The sequence below is a fragment of the Clupea harengus genome, chromosome 1 (genome assembly GCF_900700415.2).
Source record: "Clupea harengus chromosome 1, Ch_v2.0.2, whole genome shotgun sequence".
Taxonomy (NCBI): domain Eukaryota; kingdom Metazoa; phylum Chordata; class Actinopteri; order Clupeiformes; family Clupeidae; genus Clupea; species Clupea harengus.
Window position 1 is genome coordinate 26465616 of NC_045152.1, and position 21458 is coordinate 26487073.

The 21458-nt window shown below is 42.5% G+C and overlaps 1 protein-coding gene across 1 annotated transcript; it reads right to left on the bottom strand.

Annotated features, from left to right (window-relative positions):
* Window positions 1-540: 540 nt before the first annotated feature.
* Window positions 541-21156, bottom strand: sntb1 (syntrophin, basic 1). Its single transcript, XM_012826487.3, has 7 exons — window positions 20494-21156; window positions 12969-13191; window positions 10559-10766; window positions 6322-6458; window positions 5894-6090; window positions 1557-1747; window positions 541-1187 (listed from the first exon to the last, which is right to left on the bottom strand). Exons 1-7 carry the CDS (start codon window positions 21017-21019, stop codon window positions 1095-1097), a joined length of 1575 nt encoding a protein of 524 aa, XP_012681941.1. The 5' UTR covers window positions 21020-21156; the 3' UTR covers window positions 541-1094.
* Window positions 21157-21458: the final 302 nt, after the last annotated feature.

Below are 21458 nucleotides of genomic sequence, written 5' to 3' on the forward strand. Positions count from 1 at the left end.
TTTCACGTAGGAGTTGACATTCAGTCCATCAATTCCCCTTTTTTATTCCCTATGCTGAAATACAACCAAGAGCGCTGAACCGTTAGCCATAAACGATGACTCGATGCGCCTCAGCTGGCATGAATATCCATGAGACTAAACATGTGAACCGTTCACACCGGGGTACGGCACCGTGGATATTGTGCATTGGCGTGTTGTGTGCTTCGCCAGACAATGTGTGTGAGCTGTGGAACAGTAAGTGTGTTTTCTACAGGAATTGAGGTGTATGCCATCCAAGAACTTGAACTCTGCTGGACCACTGAAGCAGATGAACAATGGGAATTAGATGGAGTTCTGTAACAGTCAGCTGGGGCACAACTCAGGAACACAGGAGAGTGTCAAATGAAAGAAGAATTCAGAATTCAGAGGTTGATATTTCAATAAAGTAAGAGTGAAACACAACCAGTCAAAGAAAAAGAGGCTGATGTTCATTTTGGACATGGATAAGTGTTCTACTCCCTTCTAGGACAGATAAATGAGACAAACGCATTAAAACAGCCCTCTGTTAAAACATGTCATTTATGTGCATCATCAGTCAATAAAACAATGTTCTCCAATTCACCTCAGCTGCCGAAGATGTACTGAAGGACAATATTTCTTCTTTGTCTACTGACAGGTGTCACATCCCTCCCAACGATTAAAATATGGTTAATATCAAGAGCCAAAACACTGACGTTTGCCAGAGGATTTAGCTTGGAATGGATTCTAAATTACTTCCAGCGTATTTTTAGTTTAGACATGATAATTTAGTGTTTTTCTCTAAACAGTGTGTCATTTCAATAATAATAATCATTTCTCATGTCATTGTGTTTCATTGCAGTTAACATCACACAGCTTTGAATCACAAAAAAAAAAAATTGCAACAGTCAGTCGGAGGTGATTTGATTCTTTGTATTTCAGAGCGGGCTCATCTTTGGACCCTCCGGAGTCCGGTGTCAGTGTGTCTTGTCTGTGATCGCTCAGTTTGAGTCAGTGCTTCAGTCCTGTCTGGTCCTGGCTTGTCCTGTGTGCCCTTTGGAATGAATGAGTCTATGCCGCGGCGAGGCGCCGCGTGGTCAGGCCAGCAGGCCCAGACGGGCTATTTTAGCCGACAGGAAGGAGTGCAGGATGAAGACGATGGGCTTGGGGCAGGAGTGCAGGTCCAGTTGCTTTGGAAGGGAGAAAACAGATGGAGGAAGGTTACATGCACAGAAGAAACAGACACATAAATAACACCTAAAACACCTGTTGGAGCGATATATTTGTCCAAGCACAGCTCCCTCTCTCTCTCTCTCTCTCTCTCTCTCGTGTAGGTGATGAAATATGATGCCACAAGATGGGATTGTGATTGTAATCCTCGACCTCTCCCCCATTACTCTCCTCAATACGGAGACAAGCTACAAATGAAGCAACCGGTGGACTACCTGTTTTGTTTAAACAATGTATGTAATGATACTGTTATGTTTTACCATGAGGCTGTAAGGATGTGTAGCTTAGCTGTTAGCAGTATTAGAACTCTGTCATGTGTAGCCACTCACCACTTCACCCTCCCTTCCGCCGAAATCCAGCAGGAGCTTTCTCACCCCGTCGTCTGAGGACATTCGGAGACGCTCGAAGGGGTAGCTGAGGAGTGGCTTGGGGACAGAGTCGTCCTCTGCCTCAGACACCACTGAGAAGCCCTTCTCATAGTGGATAATCAGCCTGCAGTCCAGCCCCTGATACAGGCAGCCTGTGTAAGGACAGAAACGCACTTTAACGCAAAAACTGATTCTGTATAATGACACATTAAGAGTTCTTGAAATTATGCACTCTGCTAAAAAAAAAAAAAAAAAAACCTTCAGATTATTTTTTTTTTTTTTAAACCATCAAATCAAAATAACTTAAAGCTCACGGAAAATGGTTTGGTCACAAATGGTCACAGACATTTTTTGAACTTTAATAGTGGCTTTGGGTCAGATTACTCATTTAAAAGTACATTAGAAGTGAGAACACAGCAGACCCTGCAGGTATTGGTGGTATTTAATTTTATACCATATATTGGAGACCAGTCTTGGATTTTAGTCAGTCAAATGATTCAGGTTTAATCTTGAACAATGGCGGCCGACCACTGTTGAGACAGAGCTGAAGTTCCACTCGCCCAGAGCTTCACCTAAGGTTATCTGATTTTCCATTTGAAGGAATGTCTGCTAAATACACCGAGTTTAAGGGGTGTTACCGTCTATTCATGAGGTCTTGGAAACACAAGTCTCTGAGCCATTTGCTGGCACATTCAATACACTCCCTCAGGATAACTATTCTCTAAACAGTCCCAAATAAAAGTAACAATTATAACTAGGTGAAAGATACATTGAATTATTGACTATGGCATATACTTATTAAACTAAATCTTAAATGCTGGTCCCTTCAGTATTATAAACCTCGCTGATAAAGGTTAACTAAACGTCCTCAGGTTTATCTCCAGGAAGTGTGGGTAACACTGCATGCTGTCTCTCACACAGCTACGTATGTCCGCCGCCGCTATCAGTAGGGCACTTCCTCACATCAGCCAGTTCAAGTCACGCTGTCTTCAGCTTCAGAACATATCAACTCTTGAGATATTATCAGATGTGAGCCTAAGGGTTAAGTACCACGATTGTGTACTGATAAAGTAATGATCACAAATCCTATAACAAGTGATTCTTTGAATCCCCTCGAAAACATCCATTCAAAGGCATTTATCCCCCACCATTCATTCACTGACTGGCCGTAGCTCCATCACCTGGACACAGGCACCCCGTTCAATTCTGCAAGCAGCCGAGTCCAACATCCACCAATTCCCATGCTATCAATTACCGAGCTCCGTGTCGCCGTCAAACATGATCTCAGCGCTGAGAGCAGGTTGTAGCGGCTCCATTGTGTGGGTGCCAGCGAGCCACTTCTGCTGTGGCTACCGTTTGCTCCAGAAAAAGCTCTGCCAATTGCTCTCTGACCCACTGATTGCATGGTTCTGGGTGGCGGGGCCTATTGTGGACCGCGGCCGCTCTCTCTCCTCTCCTCTCGCACGGCGAGTTATTCACCAGATCACACAGCTCTGTTGCTGTGCTCAAGTCTAGCTTTTGTAGATAGTCCCCCTGGTATCTACAGTCATATGCATGCATAATGACGTGTGCTGTCGAAAGGGAAATTCTTTTGTGAAGAAAACTTTTCAAAGGAAATCCAGATGACTGGCTGTGGTTTAATGCTGCTTCAAACTCCAGAAACAGAGACAGCCCTTGAAGACTAGAATTCAAACATCCGGACGACAGTTCTTGGATTGTCGTACAGAAATCCATATGTAATGTATGATCAAATAAAAAAAATGACATTGTTCTTCCTTGTAAGTCCATACAACTAACGAACCCTGTGCATTATGATTCACAGCGAGACTTGTTGCTATATTGCCTGAGGGGGTTGTCACCCTACTGCACCCCTTCAGCTGCAACCTCACAGTATTTATGTTTATGAGCGCCATGCTGGGACGCCACTCGAGTGGGCTGATATCACACACACACACACACACACACACACACACACACACACACACACACACACACACACACACACACACACACACACACACACACACACACACACACACACACACACACACAGAGCCTCCATTCAACCCCAGACAGAAAAAGCTGCACAGGCAGGGGCCAGATCAGGTTTGGTCGCTGGGACCCCTGGCCCTCCCTAGCGCTGACGCCAGGATATTTACACCAGTTGACATTTATGGCATGCCTGTCTGTTACCACCCATTTATGTCCACATTACATGTACATGCCTATACCCCCAGACTAGCATTGCTGCAGAGCATGTATGTGCACCAAGGAAACACGGTAGAGAGCTCCTTTTGTCAGAGATACAGGGTGGCCATCCTCGGAGTCCAGGGCCACCACTGAGGCACTTAATGGCACTAAGTTTGTCCGTGGCATATATGCCAACCAAGAATGCCAAAGAAATACATTGAATGGGATGGGCAGTTTGATCAAAGTTCTACTGACAGAAAAGCTTACCACTTGAATGTGAAAAGCTATATGCTGTGTGTTTATATGAATGTACACAATACACTATTCATTACAAAGGAACACTGATTTTGCTTGGAAAAACTGCAGTGACCAAGCGAGTCCAGTTTTGAAAATGTCCTTTTTTGGAAGAGCCAGACAGAGCGCTCTAGTTCTAACTGATAGCAGTAGCTCACGCAGGAAATCAAAACACAGGTAATGGAATTACAAGCCCAGTGCCAAATGTGCCCTTTCCCACTGAGCCCCATATATGGTGCTGGCCCATAGCTTTTACCTTGAGCTTTTCTAGGAACACATTGTGCTTCCATTAACAAAACGGTTGTCTCAAAGTACACGAGGATGGCTTCACATCACGACCACATCAATCCAACATCTAATGCCACACAGTGACGTTAATTAAATAAAGCCATGATTTGTTAAGTGATTAAAGAATGAGCTCACCATCAATGCTACACTATTGTTGACCATAGTTATCACCATGTGGTTCTAAAAATCTCACAGCATACTGAATGTCTTGCTAAAAAAATAAACTCAACCTGGACACTATGCACACGGCCATACTGATGCCACACACGCCAGCTCATCTATTGAGCTTATCCTGGATGATGGTCATTCTCATTCTCAAAGTGTGCAAGTCTTTTTTCCAGTGACCTCTGATTCACCTCAGCACCTTCAAAAGACTGCACCTCGGCAATGATGCCTGCTTCCCTTTCCAGCTCTTAAATCTCAACTTTGATTCAGCCTGAGAGGGTCCCAGAGGAAGTGATAAGCCAGAGTAATGGGAGCGATTCTGATCACTTCAAAAAATACTTTGCAATTACAGGGCATTTGCTTATCAGTGCGTCTGACAGGCTGCTCTCGCAGGGGATTTCCCATGGTGCTTTTGCACACGTGCCCCTGTGCCTAATGCCAAGAGACCACACAAGGTTGCTCCAAAAACAGCAGCGATATATATTCTACGAAAGGTTTTATGCGTTCCAAGTGGGCAAGTGAAAAATGTTGGTACTAGCCTGATGTCCAGCTGCTGACACTGTCCTTCTGGACAGAACAACGTCTGCCAGAAAGAGCAGGAGGCCCACTGGTGGACCACAGTGGAGCATCTGGCCCAGATGGGAGTCCGAGAACAACAACTGGAAATATTTATCTGACTTAGTCCCCAAATATGCACTCGCGCACATACACAAAGAGGAGGGAGATTGGCAGTTGCTGTCTGCATAACCATTCAAATGGTTGTAACAATGTTGTCAGTGAGTTTTAGTTTCTATGATGTTTCGGTTTCTGTTGTATGTTTTTGTAAACTGCAACAAAGTGCACAAGACAACGTGTGTGTGGGTTGTTGGGTTTTGGTGTGGGCGGAACTAACTGATGAGAAAAAGCTTGTCTTTCACCAACACAAACCACTAAAGAGATGAAAAAATTCTACCACTAGAAAAGCACATCAAAATTGCAAACCATTTTTGTTCATAAAAACACATTCTGTTTCTAATTGTACAAATCCTTGTAATACCTTAGCCCAAAGAAAATCCAAATGGCCAAATTAAAAGGACATTTTATTGCCTCTTTTCAGACACAGATGGAAACTGTTGAGTGGGTTTTTCTTTCAAAGAAATATAACTGCACATCTGATGTAGTGAAATTGTTTGCCTTTAGAGACATTTCTGCACAGCTTTTGCAAGCCCGTAAAATGTCCAAAATGCCAGAATTGTCCAAATACCATGTCATACATTTTGGGCAAATCACAAATATTTGAACTAATTTGAACTAACTAGAAAGTATGTATGTATGTATGTATGTGAATTTGTGTGTGTGAGTGTGTGTTTGTTCTCACTCACTGGTGGAGACCTCTTTGATCATCTCCGCAGCACTGTGGCAGCCGTTAACGATGTGCCGCGTCCACAGGGACAGGTCCTTGCAGGTCTCTGTGCGGAAAAGGTGGGTCTCGATGCCCAGCCGAGTGCCCGTGCGCGTGGCAAACGCCAGCTCCAGACCCTGCTGAGGGGAGCCCTTGTCTGGGCCTGAGTGCACCAGCCTAGAGGCAAACAGGACCAATCAGAATACAACGGACTCCTGGCTACAGATGGTTCAAAGGCCACTGTGACTGACACCTACCAAATCATCCATCATTTTAACTCTCAACACATAAGTTACTTCCTGGATTTTCCATCATTAGAATACTGTGTGTATACTGCAATTTGTTTGTATTTCCCAGTTTGTATTTAATATTAGGTAGGTGTGTGTGTGTGTGTTTATAATAACATACCGCGTAGCAAGTAGAGGGTAAGTGTGAACTGGGCTGAGCCAGGCGTCCTTCATGCGTGGCATAGTATCATACAGCAGCAAGTCCTTCTCTGTTAAAACCACTAGCACAGGCTTCCAGTGCTGCTTCTCATTCTCTGTCTGGAAACAAATACAAACATATTTCTGTGAATATGTGTGAGTGTTTGTGTAAACATGTATATGTATAAGGGTAAGGGTAAACATGTACCAGTGTGCGTGTTCATGTGAATGTACATATATGTGAGAGTGTAAGAGAGGGAGAGAGAGCGAGAGAGAGAGAGAGACAGAGACAGAGACAGAGACAGAGACAGACAGAGACAGACAGAGAGTGTGTGAGTGAGTGAGAAAGTGAGTGTGTGTGTGTGTGTGTGTGTGTGTGTGAGAGAGAAAGAAAGGGAGAATGTGTGAGTGTGTGTGTGAGAGAGAGAGAGAAAGAAAGAAAGAAAGAAAGAAAGAAAGAATGAAAGAAAGAAAGAAAGAAAGAAAGAGAGAATGTGTTGGTGTGTACACACACACACACACATCATCAGCACCATCAGAGCAGGCTCCATTGCTCCCAACTTCCCTGTCACAACGAACTGGCTTCAAATGGCTTCTATGAAATAATGGCGTATATGAAACTTGACAAACACGGTGATCCTGAACGCATCAGTTCACATACACAGTGATCCTGCAACCCACTGTACTGTATACAACACACATGGTCAATGCTAATTCCTAAAGGCAATGTATGATTCAGTGGAACAGAATGTGCTATGCACGCATTTCTTATTCCCTTTTATAGACCATAATATGCAGGGAAATTACGTAAGAATTGCCATCAGATAAATCATTAGATTTTTTGGGGTTGAGGAGGAGTCCTTGCGAGCAATCGTCAGGGTCCTTTTTTTTATGAAGTGGTATTTTTAGAAACTGCACTGGAAGCAGACTCAACACATTTCTGCTACGGGACCAAAAGTCTCAACCACAGAGGAACACAACACGAGGAAACATGAGGCCCAGACCCCGAGAGGCAAATCCATCTAACCAAGAGTGTCTCTGTAATTGAAGTGCATACTTATGACAATGAAGCGCATACTTATGACAATGAATTTCCCCCCCAAGGTACAGTCCACCGTTACAGTATGCAGGCTTTCAAATTATGTTTCCGAGAGTAACTTACGGAACACATTACGCACATTAACCCTAATTACACATTCAGATGATGGCAGTTAAGTTGCGGATCCCCACAACCAAAACATGCTGGCCACAGAATCCCACAATGTCAGGGACAGCCACTTCCCATCACATCCCCAACCCAACTTTGTCAACTTTGTTTTTGAGCTAAAAAGGGATTTCACTATTCTTTTCTTCTGCATTAATGACAACATTTCAGCTGGCGGTCACATGAACTGAAGCCTTTTCTCCTTCGTGCCCCTGTGAGAGCTGATCGAATTGCCATTGGGAACTGGAGAGGGTCTGTTTGCCATCAAAGCCCCTCAAAAAGAGAGACTGCAGACTGGGCCAAGAGCCGGAGGCAGGCAGAATAGCCCGGCTGGGCTACAAACGGGGCCTTGTTGAAAGGGTCTTGGCCCCGGCGCATAATGGGGAGGTGGGCTGCTGATCCAGGGCCCCTCCACATTCTGCTGGCCCTTCCCTGCCCTGAGAGCTGGAGGTGGAAAGCTGGGCCAGTCGGTAACCAGAGACGGGAAGGGGGGCGGGGGGGGGCCTTCATTAAAGTCAGTGTGCACTCAGAACTGCCCACAGCCACACATGTACCAGCCCTCCGTGTCAGAGAGAGTCCTAATGAGGCCCACGAAAGCCTGCCTTGAGCAGGGAAAAATCCACTGCAGTTAGGCCGAGAGAGGGAGTCATCATGGTCATCGATCGCTGCTGGATATTTAAAAAATTTGAATTTTTGAGGGAAAAATACACTGCTATGGAAACTCTGTCTTTATAGGAGTGAGATGGTCTCCGTGAACCATCTGATAAGAGGGTGATTATTGTTCAAAGCCCAGGCAGAGCTTTTAGCATCACAAGGCTGGATAAAACAAACATGACAAGCACAAACAAACACACGCACACAAGCATGTGTAAGAGCCATTCCCATATTCACATGCACCTCCTGAGTGACCGTAGAGGCTGCTTTTGAACACAGCTGGGGCCTGTCCTTCAGATCAAAGTAAAGACTTTTCATTAAGACAGGCATTCAAGATGGAGTCCTTCAGAGGATTAGAGTGCCTACCAGAGATCTATGTGTGAGAAGAGGGTGGGTGTGTGTGTGTGTGTGTGTGTGTGGTATTCCAGAGAGGTCCTCCAAAGGATTAGAAGGACTAGTTAAGTGTGCAAGTCAAGTCTGTCAAGAAAATTCACCTTCTCCTCTAATCATGAAGACTGCCACTGCTCTGCCGGGTGGTCATACTTTTCTTTTTCTTTTTTGGTTGACGATATCAATTACTTAGATTTCACCAATTTACATCAAACTTGGCATGACTGTAGTCCCACGTGGCTGATACGGAATATAAGGTTTGTGTCCCTAAGTGGGTTTGTCCCTTCGTTTTAGTGCTAATACTTGTTGGGAAATAGCTCGACAACCATTTGGTCAAAAATGATTAAATGTTTAAGGCCAGTTGGCCTCTAGGAGGCGCATGACCCCAGCACATTTTATGACTCATTTGTGGAGTATCGCGTAAGTCAAGTATCGCGTAAGTCAAGTACCGCGTAAGTCAAGTACCACGTAAGTCAATAATAATAATAATAATAATAATAATAATGAAACTTAAAATACAAAATTGACTTCAAGGAGGTGCTTTACCCTAGCTCACTACAGTTCATTTGTGGAGTAGCGCCACTTTGTGAATAATATTCAGTGTGGAAAACTACCACTTCACTATGTCTTGTGATTCATGTCTTGTCAGTTCAAGAAATTTGACAAGCTGCATCGCTACAATTTTTTTTGGATGTGTTTGGGGGGGGGGGGGGGGGGGTAATTTTGTCCTGCAACTGACAAATTTGAAGAATGGCTTAAAACTTTTGAAATTTGGTGTGCTTATAATTAGATTCTTTGGATGCACACCCATTTTTGTAATATTTTGTCCATACAAGCCACTGCAACTGACATATTTCAATATTTTAGGAACCACTTATGCTAGACTTTTGGTATGCTTGGTAATTTGATATGCTTACACTTCGCTACGTTTGCTCACATCTCCTTACACTTCCATTTGGCCTGCTCAATAAAATAGCTAGCAACGGCCAATCAAAATTCAGCAGCTACTACATGCTTATGTGAATGGCCAATCTTAATGGAATTTTGTAGAATCATTAAAAATGGCATACAGAAGCTATTCACCCAGTTTCAAACAAACCATTCATAAGATGTCGCTACAACGAGTTACACCGTGTTTTCATCTGTTCCTTTGACATGGTTTGGTCCATCTTCAAAATTTGTTTAATTTACAAAATCATTCAATCTCTCACTACTTGGGGAAAAAGTTTGCAAAATGTGGGAAGGTAACTGTACATTACTATTCACTGTCTTTACAGAACGATGAAATATGGCTTAACCATTACATCTTAAGGTCGGAGTATATTTCAGTTCCTGGGACTAGAGGCCGTATGATGTATCGGTTTTGCCAAAACAGCGGCAACTTTTTACTTTATTTGACACTTCCATATGTTTTTTATATAAATTTAATTTAATAAATCGAGTAATTTAACCCTGTAAAGACTGACTCATCCAATGTGTATATATATGTTATTCTGTTTTTTAATATACTAAATACTTTTCTAGTAGTAAGTAATTTAGTAATTTAATAATCGAGTAATTTAACACTGTAAAGACCGACACATTCAATGTTAACCAGAGAATTCTCATTCTCAAAAGTATTGAGTATTTAACAAAACAGATACAGTATAAATATATGTTATTCTGTTTTTTAATATACTCAATACTTCTTTTCTAGTTTCACTTAATACTTGCTCATTCTCTTACTTCATGCGGCAGGCATATTGTGCACCGCTATGCAGCACGTCTAGTTTTTCCACAATAAATACATGTAGGCCTTGGAGTGAGACACTTATTCAGTTCATAAAATTCCAAAGTTTCTCTACAGAACCAGACTCTTTTGTTGCTCCAGAACTGAAAATTCTAACGTGGAGCTGCCATCTCTCAAGACTGCAAACATTTCCAGAAGAAAAAAGGCCAAAATTGTTCCACTGCACATGTCCAGACTACTGACCTTTCTTGCAAGCCAGCCTAGATGGCAAATCTCTCTGCTCCCGGCGATCCCGCTCCTTCCCACGTGCTCCTTCACCTCTACTAAGACCTTGCTGGTGAGGCTGGTGGCCGCCAACTGCATGAGGGAGAACCAGGCCTGCGCAGACTGGGGGTCCTTGCACCTCAGGACCACAGTGTGCTTGGCATCAGGGGAGTGCAGCTCAAACTGCCTGACAAGAAAAACAACACTTCTTTAGAAAACACTTCGGAAGAGCCAGGGTAATCCTGTTTATATTGTGAGTTAAGATGCACTCGAGGACTGAATAAACTACACCACCAGAACCTGTATTTTAAACTTTACGCTAAGTCAACTGTGATCATTTACAATTGCTTTCCTCCGCAGTAACACTAACAATATTATTGAAAAGGCCCTCCATTCTCGCATGGCTTTTGAATGCGTCACGGCTGAGTCTGAGCACTCAATCTCCTGCTCGACCGGAGTGATAATGATCGTAAGTCTCCTGGCCATTCATCATTTGTAGTGCGAAACTAAATCCAACACTCGGCTACATCAACTCCAGGTGCTCCCCGCTGGTAAATTTAGACACTCTTCTACGCCAACAAAAAAAAATGGAGTTGACTGAGAGGAAGACAGAAGCCAGATGCCATATGAAGTGTGCTTGGGTCTGAGAGAGAAAAGGAAGGGGGGGGGGGGGCCTGGGGGGACAGACAGCCTTCCTGGAAAAGACCCAAAGAGTTTTCCCCTTTAAGGACATGCACGGCTCCAACATGGGAACTCTCCTGAGTATTAGAAATGAGCCAAATTTAGAAAACTGCTCTATAGAAGTTAATCCCCCTGCCTTTTGTGGTAAAAAAACAGACTTCTGGTCACTCCAGTAAACATTACTGAGAGTGTAGCCACTCCTGTAGTTCATCCAAATGTCCATATCCATATGTTCTGCAAAGATTACAATCCTCTCTATGTACTGCACAGTACTCTGTTGAAAAGTGAAGTGGTTTTAATTCTGGGATGACAAATCACAGTATAACATACTGCTTATAATAAAGAGTTACAAACATATCAAAATCACTGTCCATTTTCCTCCTGTTAAACAGCACTGTGCATCTAATTTAGTCTGTGTGTCTGCATGTGTGCATGTGTGCATGTGTGCGTGTGATCGTGTGTGTGTGTGTGTATGCATGCATGTATAATGACATTCTATGTGGCTATATTTAGCCAAAGTGGGCCTTGGGCCAGGATTTTCCCAGAGAGCAGGAATCCCCAATAACTAGAACTGGAGGTGGACACCGGCCCGGGCGCTGGTCAGACCTCTGCACGTACTACAGACTGGCAGCGGGAACTGGATGGTTCTTAGCAGTCTGCTTCTGCTTCTCTTCTGCTTCAACTTCAAGACTTGAGAGCTCCCATGGAGTGATAGGCAGTGTCTGATATGATCAGGATCATGAAAAGAGGATTTAATCCGCTGATTTTCTTCCCTGTTTGGTGGTACAATTCCAGCTTCATTCCCAGTTAAGCCTTGTGGTGCTACATATTCTCCACCCTCCATGACCCGTCATGAGGCTTTGTAACATTATCATTTACCTCCCATACAAACGATACCGATCTGTTTCATTATTCGGCAAGATCTAAACAGATTCTGGGTATGCTGCCATCAGTTTTTGGACAGCAGGCAATTTAGCTTATGAGACCGACTTTCAGCTTTGATGTGGTGAATTTTGGCTTGAAAAGTGAAACTTCAAACATGTTTAAAAGAAAACAATGCAACAAAAGCCCATCCAATCCCGTCATTGTGTATTACTGGGACTGTCATTTTAAGTGGCTCGTTATAAAAAAAGTTTGCCTTCAGAATATTGCAGCTAATAGTGAAATGATATATCAAAGAAAGCAGGTGCAAAATTATAACCCATCATGCTGTGTCTATTTATTATTCAAAACTACAAAGGGCAACCCGCGTTCAATCAAGTCAATCTGAAGGGGGAGGGGAAGTATGGGGACAAGGCCTCTCTTAGTTCCTCACAGGTTCATCTTCAGGTAACCAGAATGCTAATTTAGACGATGTTCATGAAGACGTCTTTGTGACCTTTTTAGAAACACAATCAGCCAACGGGTATACACCAGCTGAACACTGCAACCACCCCTGATAGTTGCCATCACACAGTTTCTTATGTTTTGGTTTCATAAAGTAGGATGTTCCACAACATCAATAACAGAGCTCAAAGCATCTTTAGAAACTAATCCTTATGGGACAACACAGACCATTTTTCTATGCCTTCATGATAAAAGGTGCTATTGCAACATACACCATGAATGCTGTCAAAGTGCTAAAGCGAAGAAAAAAAACATCACTTTGCTTTAACAGTGACACAGCAGAAGATTATGACAGTTAAACAGACGACAACGATGGCCATACCTGTTCTCTGGGTCAGCCGTGCTCATGCTGCGCGTGATGTAGCACATCTTTAGCGGGATGCACCTGCGGTCCCCCTGCGGAGAGAGGCTGGGCGCGGGGCGGGGCGACTCTGTGTGGGGGGGGCTGCCCAGTCGTGGAGACTCTGGCGGCGGGGTCTCCCAACCGATCTCAGAGACCGGGGAGCCCTTCTTCACGTAAGGGGTGGCCTCTCTCATGTACTTCACTGAAACGAGACAAAAAGACAACAATGGGGCAAGATGTTGCGATTTCTGTAAACATTACTATGAAGAAAAACAAGGAAAGTAGTGACTTATGTCTAACATATTAAATTGTTAATGCCTCTCTATGTGTATGGGCATGTAGAGAGGGGGGTGTGTGTGTGTGTGTGCGTGTGTGTCATGTACAGCTTTGTCATCTAAATATACTCCTTGGCAAGATACTTGTACAAGCAGAGTTTTTTGACTGTTCAAAAATGGAAAAACATATTTTACAGTGAATTTTGATGCAGGTAATCCTATATTTCAACCCCTTCTGTGGCCTTGGTCACCAGCTGGAATCACAGTACCTTGCCAATGGACTGTCCAAAATAACTGTTAAACAAAGGCTATGAGCAGCTTCATACTTCAGCTCTACGGAGAGGGTTTGGATGAATCTACCAAACCCGGTTACGTGGGGAAAAGTGTCATGTATTACTCAATATCAAGCTGGATACGATACTTCCAACCATCTGCAAAGAAGCTGACAAACGGCTTCACACAACAGCCATGCAGGAGTCCTGGCTCATAATCAAGGAAAGTGCACAGCTGTAAGACCAATTAGCCTAGCCATGTTGCGGTTGCCTCATTCTTGTTAAAACCCAATGTTCAGTCTTAAGAACATGCCTGCATTTCCAACTGATAAACTGGTACAGATGTCTTTGCATCGTGAACAGACTGGTAACGATGGTAAAGTTAACTTAAAACAGACTGAAAGGAAATTAGTTTTTAATTGGAATGTGAAGTAGATTTAATTCGTGTTAAAACACATTCCAAATGTTCTTGAAACTGCAGAGCCTATAAATAGATCAAGCCTACAGGGTTTTTTTTTTTTACTTATGATTGTTGACGTTACATATAAAGGTGCTTCCGTTTAGTTGTCCACTTTCATTCCTGTTACACTGGACTATCCTGAACTTACGTAAACATCTGGACCATTCTCCCGGATCCTGGATCATTCTCCCGGACTTACTTGACATTGTGCTATCTGGTAACCTACATGCCCCCAGGTAAATAAATGTGTGCTTAGCCTGAGTAAGATTAGATCAGGTCCACGTGACAACAGGAAACTGGTCAGTCCTGTCCAAAGACCAAGACCCAGCCGCCCTCCACACAACACACAGCCAACACATGGCTTACATACCAGCAGAACATCATTAAACTCAACCTCAAGCTAACCTCAAGCAAACCATGCACTCATGCATGGCCATGCAGGCCGGTGTCTCACTTAGAGTCGCAAAACCTGTTTAGTGGCGATTGTTTTGGTCCTCAACAAATAAGACATATTTGTTTACTACAAGCATCAGTGTCATAGCAAAACGGCAGGAATAGGACGCCAAAAAAAACTATGGAGCTCATCTTCTCCAAAGAATTTCTTACAAATGATACAGCCTCACTTCTTCTCTGATATTTTTGAAAATTAACTATTTATATCGATCCTATTAGATAATGCAAGAAGGCACTAAATAATGCACATAATGACTTGAAATGACTAACTGATTGATGTGCTATGGTGGTGGCTTCGCTATTCTTTTCATCGCTGCATTGCAATACAGGTCCCTTCAAATGACAGGTGACGTCATCCTCTGATACATTTCTATGCTTAGAAGTGTTGCACGATCAATCGAAAGAATGTGGTAAGGCAAACATCAGGCCAGGATGTGACTTCGACACACGTACTGTTTAGTAAGCGTACACCACTAAGCAAAAATGACGCCTGTTACTGATGACACTGTAATTGTCGAGATAGCAGCAATTGTTGAGATGGCAGCATCAAAGAAGGCCTCTGATTATCCCTGTCCATGCCGTCACAGTCATGTTGTATTTGTTATGGCACTGCCTTCTGTGATTACTGGATAGTTTCAGAGTGAGATCACATAACCATGGTGTATGTGTCTGTGTGTGCGCATGTATGCATATGTGCGTGTGTGTGTGTGTGTGTGTTTGTGTGGGTTGGTGGGTGGGCGGCGGAGGGGTGTATTCACATATAAAGGTCTTGCGATTCACAAATGTATTTTCTGATTCATATATACATGTCACACGATTCATAAATGTAAATGCTGTTACATTTATTTACAGTCTAACAAATTTGTGAACCCATTCGGGAACATCCCAACATTTATTTGTGGGTTTTTAAACTTTTCTGACAGGGCTTGATTCACAAATTCACAAAGGACATTCTCTCCAGCCTATCAGATGTGTCTTACAATTTCAGCCAATCACATGAATGTAAATTCGAGAGTATGAACTGAATGTGACCACATTGCATTACATCTGTGTAGTGTCCAGTTACTTAGCATATACATTGAGCTGGTAGGAGAGTGACTTTCAACATAACTTAGTGAAAATGTTTAGTTTGTACAGACTGTGTTTTAACATGATCTAGCATATGGTTTGAAGTTACTGAGTGAAATAAACCCATCTGTCTAGATTCGGTTAACCCAGCATTGTACATGTTGGTCCAATTTACCCAGCGGCTGGATTACAATAGCAATATTAACCCATTTGGATCGGCTAGGTTGACTTAGCATTGGGTTGGTCCTAATTACCCAGCGGCTGGATTAAAACAGCAACTAATTTTGCTGGGTTAGTCCAATGGTTCCCCAGCAGTTTAGAGTGTCCTCTGCAGCTGCTCTACTTTGGGAAAGCAACATGCTTGAGATGACAGGTTGGGTGATTTGGCCGTTCTTTCAAATATTCATAGTTCAAGCATGTTAAATCATGTATGACAAGGGGTTTAACAAGCTAAACACGTTATATTCCCACTTGGTGAGCAGCTACCAGATGCCATTGAAACACAGATTCCTCTTTGTGTAATCATAGATTCCTCTTTGTGGTCAACATAACTGGACACTGGACATTTTATCATGATTTTAGTAATTCAAGAAGCCTATCGGAACATCAGGTTCTGATACGATATTAATCATTATTTAACTCCATGTATTGCTCTTGCTTCTTGCTTTTATTGATTTTATGTAAAGCACTTTGAACTGCAATTCTTGTACGAAATGTGCTATATAAATAAAGTCTTACTTACTTACTTACTTACTTACTGTGCAGATGTAACGCAGTGTGGTCACATTCAATCATACCCTTGAATTTACGTTTATGTGATTGGCTGAAATTGTAAGAGACATCTGATAGGCTGAAAAGGATGTTTGTTTGAAAAAAATGTATTTGTGAATCAAGCTAAATAAGGAAAGTGTCAAAAATCCACAAATAAATGCAGGGATGTTCACAAATACAAAGCGTTTTGTAAATGCACTTTCATTAGTCTGTAAATAAATGTAACAGCGTTTACATAAGTGAACTGCATGACATTTATATGTGAATCAGGAAATACGTCTGTGAACCTCGTGACATTTATTTGTGAATTTTGAAACTATTCTAACTCCATAGGGTGGGGGAGGCTTCACTTTATTCCTCCCAGGGTCTTTCTCTATACAATTCATTCCATCCTCCAAGGGAGTAGTCTATGACATCAGCCAGCTCTAAGCTGTAAATGTGGTGAGTTGGGACTTGAACGGAAATGGAGAACATACAGCTGCTGGTCCACTTAGAGTGCTAACAGTGGAGCAGGACACTTCCGTGTTATGGCATTTGGTAGTCCTAGTCATGATGTGGTTTGGGGAGCACTTCCCATTAATTATGCACCTAGATGACATCAGTTTGTTCCCCCTAGAGGCATCACAGATAGCAGACAGATAACTACCATGTGTCTTGTCCATGAAACAAACACACACTGTGCCTTTTGGTGTGATTTTGTTTGTCCTGAGGATGAAAAAATGTGTGCTGTGTACTAGGTTTCCTAGTGTTTGTGAATAAAGAATTTCTTGCATGTTGCTTGTATGACTATATATTTTAGGCTATCTGTTCTTCGCTTTGAGTATGAAACTAAATCAAACCCAGTGACTCCCGTATGATCTAGCACAGGGGTCAGCAAACTGCGGCTCTTTAGTGGCCTCTCTAGTGGCTCCCTGCTTTGTCGAAACAAAATAAGGAAATGAATAACAACTTAATGTTTTTTTCACATTTTGCCATCACTGCTGTCCGCCTAAAGTCATCCTTACATCATCCAATTCTAAAAATATGTAGCATATACACAAAAAAAAAAAAAAAAAAAATGTGCGTCATATGCTACATCACAGCCTGGCACCATTTTGCCAAACTCAACAGCAGTGGCTTGAGTGACTTTTCCTAAACTAGCTATGGATTCAAAATCCCCCCCCAAAAAGAAGTCTGGTAGGAAAACAGAATTTAATAGTGTTTGTTGTGCTTTCACCGTCTTTACTGCTGGCTTAACGGAATATTTCATCTACAGCGAGACAACAAAAAATGTAATTACTGAAAAACATTTCCAGAACAAGCACACTGCATTTGCTGAAAAGCATCCGGCTGGGGATGAAAGAAAAAAGAGAGTGGTTTCGGGAACTCCTGAAAGCAGAGCAAAGGTTTTAAGAAATTGATCAAAATGTTTTTGCTGTTCCAGACAGAAAAGAATTGCTCTTTAGATAGTAAAGGTTGCCGACCCCTGATTTAGTAGATGTGTGTGTTGCCATTCCTCTCATGAGAAAATAATTCAGCCTACACTGGAGAGTGCTACACACTTTAAAGGCTACACACTTTAAAGGCTACACACAAATAATTCATTACCCACATACTTATGAATGAGAGGCATGCACCCCCTTCATCTTATAATTATATCTGCTTGAAGATGGCAGTGTTTCCATAGTCAACCTTATCTTCCCATCCCAATACTTAGTACACGTTTGCCTAGCACAATGGAGATCCTTGTTAGAAACTGCATCCCTATTAGTACATTGTGTTTTGAATCTGTAGCTAACATTAAATTAGTCAGCAAAAGCAGACTTCAGTGGACCTCTCTTAAACAATGAGAGCATTCTCTTCATTAAGTGAAGCTGGAGAATGGTGGGCTTTGTTTGCTTAGGGAAAAAAAAGACAGTAATTGGTAAGTAAGTGGAAAGTCACTAATTAAGGAAATGTAGGGTAGGCTTTGAACACAGAGCAGGGGGGAAAAAATACCGCCTCAGAGAACAGGTACTGCCAAGTGTGCTTTTCATCTCTAACAACAGATGAGAATATGACACAGTATAGATGCACACATTGAACTTCAGATGGCCTATAAATCAAATTAAAAAACAAAGAGCCTCAGAAGGACCTGTGACATGCAGGCAGTATGAGAGCAGCGCTACTGAAAGACCAGTGAGCACCATCTGACTTTCTGTTTCCTTTCCATCTTAGTCTGTGGCCACTCTGACTTCTTGGATGATCTAGGAGCATTGCTACATATTTGTGGTGGTTATTTAGGCAACCTCATTTGGCAGCCATTAATGTGAGGGATTATTGTGGAGATGAATTCTGGCCTCTGCCTTTTTAAGCTGGTGGGTGTGGAGCTCACTTGAAAGTTAAAAGGATGTGCAAAATTACTGGCAGGAAATGCTGCGATGAAACATGCGAGTGAACTATTCAAATGAACCCAGAAAGACAGAGTGGCGTTAGTGGAGGGTACAGAGTTCCTCAGACTGGATAGATGATTGATATCTTTATAAATAACGGCTCAAATTATTTCGTTTTCAATCTGTGTGACAGCAAGCCATCACACCACCCAATTCTATTTTCTTTCAAGCGTAGCAAGGCTAGGGTTAGTCCCGTGATCAAATGAGGATAACAGCTGTAAAAACACAAAAGAGGACTTCCTGACACAAGTCTGATCCAAACACACCTGCGCTCAGTTAGAGACGGCCTAGTGGTGTCAGCCCATAAGAAAAGAAAATCTACTAACGTGTCTCCTTAGATCCTAGACAACAAGGAGGTTTAAAGTGAGATTTAGGCTTAGATTTCCTGCTGCTCAGATCTCTATATGGACCAAATTTCCCCTATGGTGTTTAAACAGGGTCACACATCATCGTTTTTTATAAATGTTTAGACATCTTAATATTACCTCCTCTGTTTCAAGACAACATTGGTGCTTGTGAATGAGCAACACATTTTCACAATAAAGTACATTTAATTAACATATAACAAGAACACTGTGTTCAAAACTGTTGTGAAGACGGGTATCAAGGAGATCTTTATTGTAAGTTATGGTAGATTTTTACAATAAATTGTCTCATCTCATTTCTGTCTCAAATTGTTTCTCCTGAGGAATTTTAGGAGAAATATCTGTGATTAAATTGATACATAATTGAAACCTAATCTCCTGGGTCTCCTGAGATCACATATAGGTCTCCTGAGCTATCAAAGATCCATAGGAGGAGAGCTCATCATCATGTCAGACTAATGCAATAGCGTATTGGCTCAATTCTCCGGCAGCTCACAAAATTTGACAACAGACATGCCACTGTTTTTTTCTCTTCAAGATCTGTAGCATTTTTTAGTGAACTTAATGCCGTTCGTGGGGTTTTCAGCAACTTGGTTTGTAATAAAGTATTCAGACGTCCCTAGAGGTATCAAATCGGTCAAGACATCTGAAGTCAGATTTACTGCACAGATGGTGACCCCACTAGCATCCATAGACCACCTCATGAAATAAAGTCCTAGTGGTAGGATGAGGGGATCTGGGAGAGGGGAGAATTCTTAAATGAATCAACATAGCTGCTGTAGACGTGTAACCTTCTCCAAGGACACATGACATTCATTGTCCTATGGCCAGAGCCTAATAGTTTACTTATGAAGGTATCCTAAGGCAGTATTCTCGTATTCGTGCCACACATGGATTTATTATGACGTTTTATGAAAGAGGCTACTGGGGCCATATGCTACAAGTAATTCATTGTGGCGACAATAGATGACTGCACTTAAGACTCTCGTAGTGCGTTGTGGAAGAAGTAACAGGCTACAAACCCTGATTGCGAAAGCACTGGGCAGCATGAGCTTCTCAGCGTGAGGCAGGAAAAAGAAAATCACTGGAATCGCACATGCTCTCCCTACGCGGAAAATATTTGACTGGATTGTGCAAACCATACTGTTAATCCACTGTTGCACAGGGAAGTTTGTGTAATGTTGAGAGGGTTTAACGAGGGAATGTTCCCTCAAAGCGTATCTAGTGTTACACTGAAAGATTTGGACAAGCACATATTGCCGAGCTTTTCTTCATTGTGTAGGCTATGTGAGAGGGAGTTGGTTAATGCACCCTCAAGAGCCACATACCTCCACTAATGACAGCTAATGACCATGAACAGGTGGTCAGAACACCCGTATTCTGACGTACTATACAAAGGCTATTTACAAGTGGTGTCTCTTGTTCTTACCTTCTAGTGTTGCCTCTTTCCCCGCGCGTTTGAGCACTTGAACCGCTTCGTCATGAGTAGCGTCCCGCAGGTTCACCCCATTCACGGACAGTATCGCGTCCCCCACGTACAGCGCTTGGGTTTGGTCCGCAGCAAGACCCTTAAAAATCTTACTAATGAGTATCGGCATTTTATTTTCTTTCCCGCCTTTGATACTTATTCCAAGTCCCCCTACATCTTGTTTGACCACTTTGACGCACCTTTTTCGGTTCGCTATCGCCTCTGGCACTTGTTCCGGTAAATCCGTGAAAGCCGTTCGTACGCCCGTTGTCGGACTGTTCGTTAGGTCCGAGTGATTGGTGCTGGTCGCGTAAGATCCATTAGTGATCCCGTTCAAGTTAATTTTCTCACCCAGATCTTCGCAACTCAATGTCAGAGCTTCCTCGTTCAAGTTGGCCAATACTTTGTGCCACCGATCACGCACAAATACCTCCAAAAATCCACTTTTTTGCACTCTGTTACCAGACACTGGCAATGCTACCGCCATCTTTGGAGCATAGTTTATAATGCCATGTGATTAAACACGCACAAGGACTTTCGACCCAAACTTTTGAAAGCTCAGATGACTCAATTTCTCTGAGGAGTTACGCGCTCTAACACTCCATATCTTCTTTTTAAGGGTGGAGCAACTACGGAGGAGAGCCCTAATAATCAGTTCTCATATGAGTAAGCAGTGTGGGAAGGTGTTGAAGACTTCTACCTTCTGCGGTCTAGCCAACTTGTTGCTTGGGACAGTCTTTAAAATGTTCACAGTACATGTCATATGCCAATTTTATAGTATTATATAAGAAGCACACAGAGAATTTTGGTTGTTTCTTTCCTACCATGAATACAAGATCTAGCCAGACATAGTTAAATATATGATGATGAAATGTATCTATCAAAATAAAACATTTTAACAGAATAATAGTTTATTTTGCTGGCAT

Excerpts from the sequence above, each read along its gene's own strand:
- sntb1 (XM_012826487.3), bottom strand. The coding sequence starts at position 21,019 with ATGGCGGTAGCATTGCCAGTGTCTGGTAACAGAGTGCAAAAAAGTGGA. Across the intron at positions 13,192-20,493 it reads GAAAGAGGCAACACTAGAAG|TGAAGTACATGAGAGAGGCC; the intron begins GTAAGAACAAGA and ends GTCTCGTTTCAG. Across the intron at positions 1,188-1,556 it reads GCGGAAGGGAGGGTGAAGTG|CAACTGGACCTGCACTCCTG; the intron begins GTGAGTGGCTAC and ends TCCCTTCCAAAG.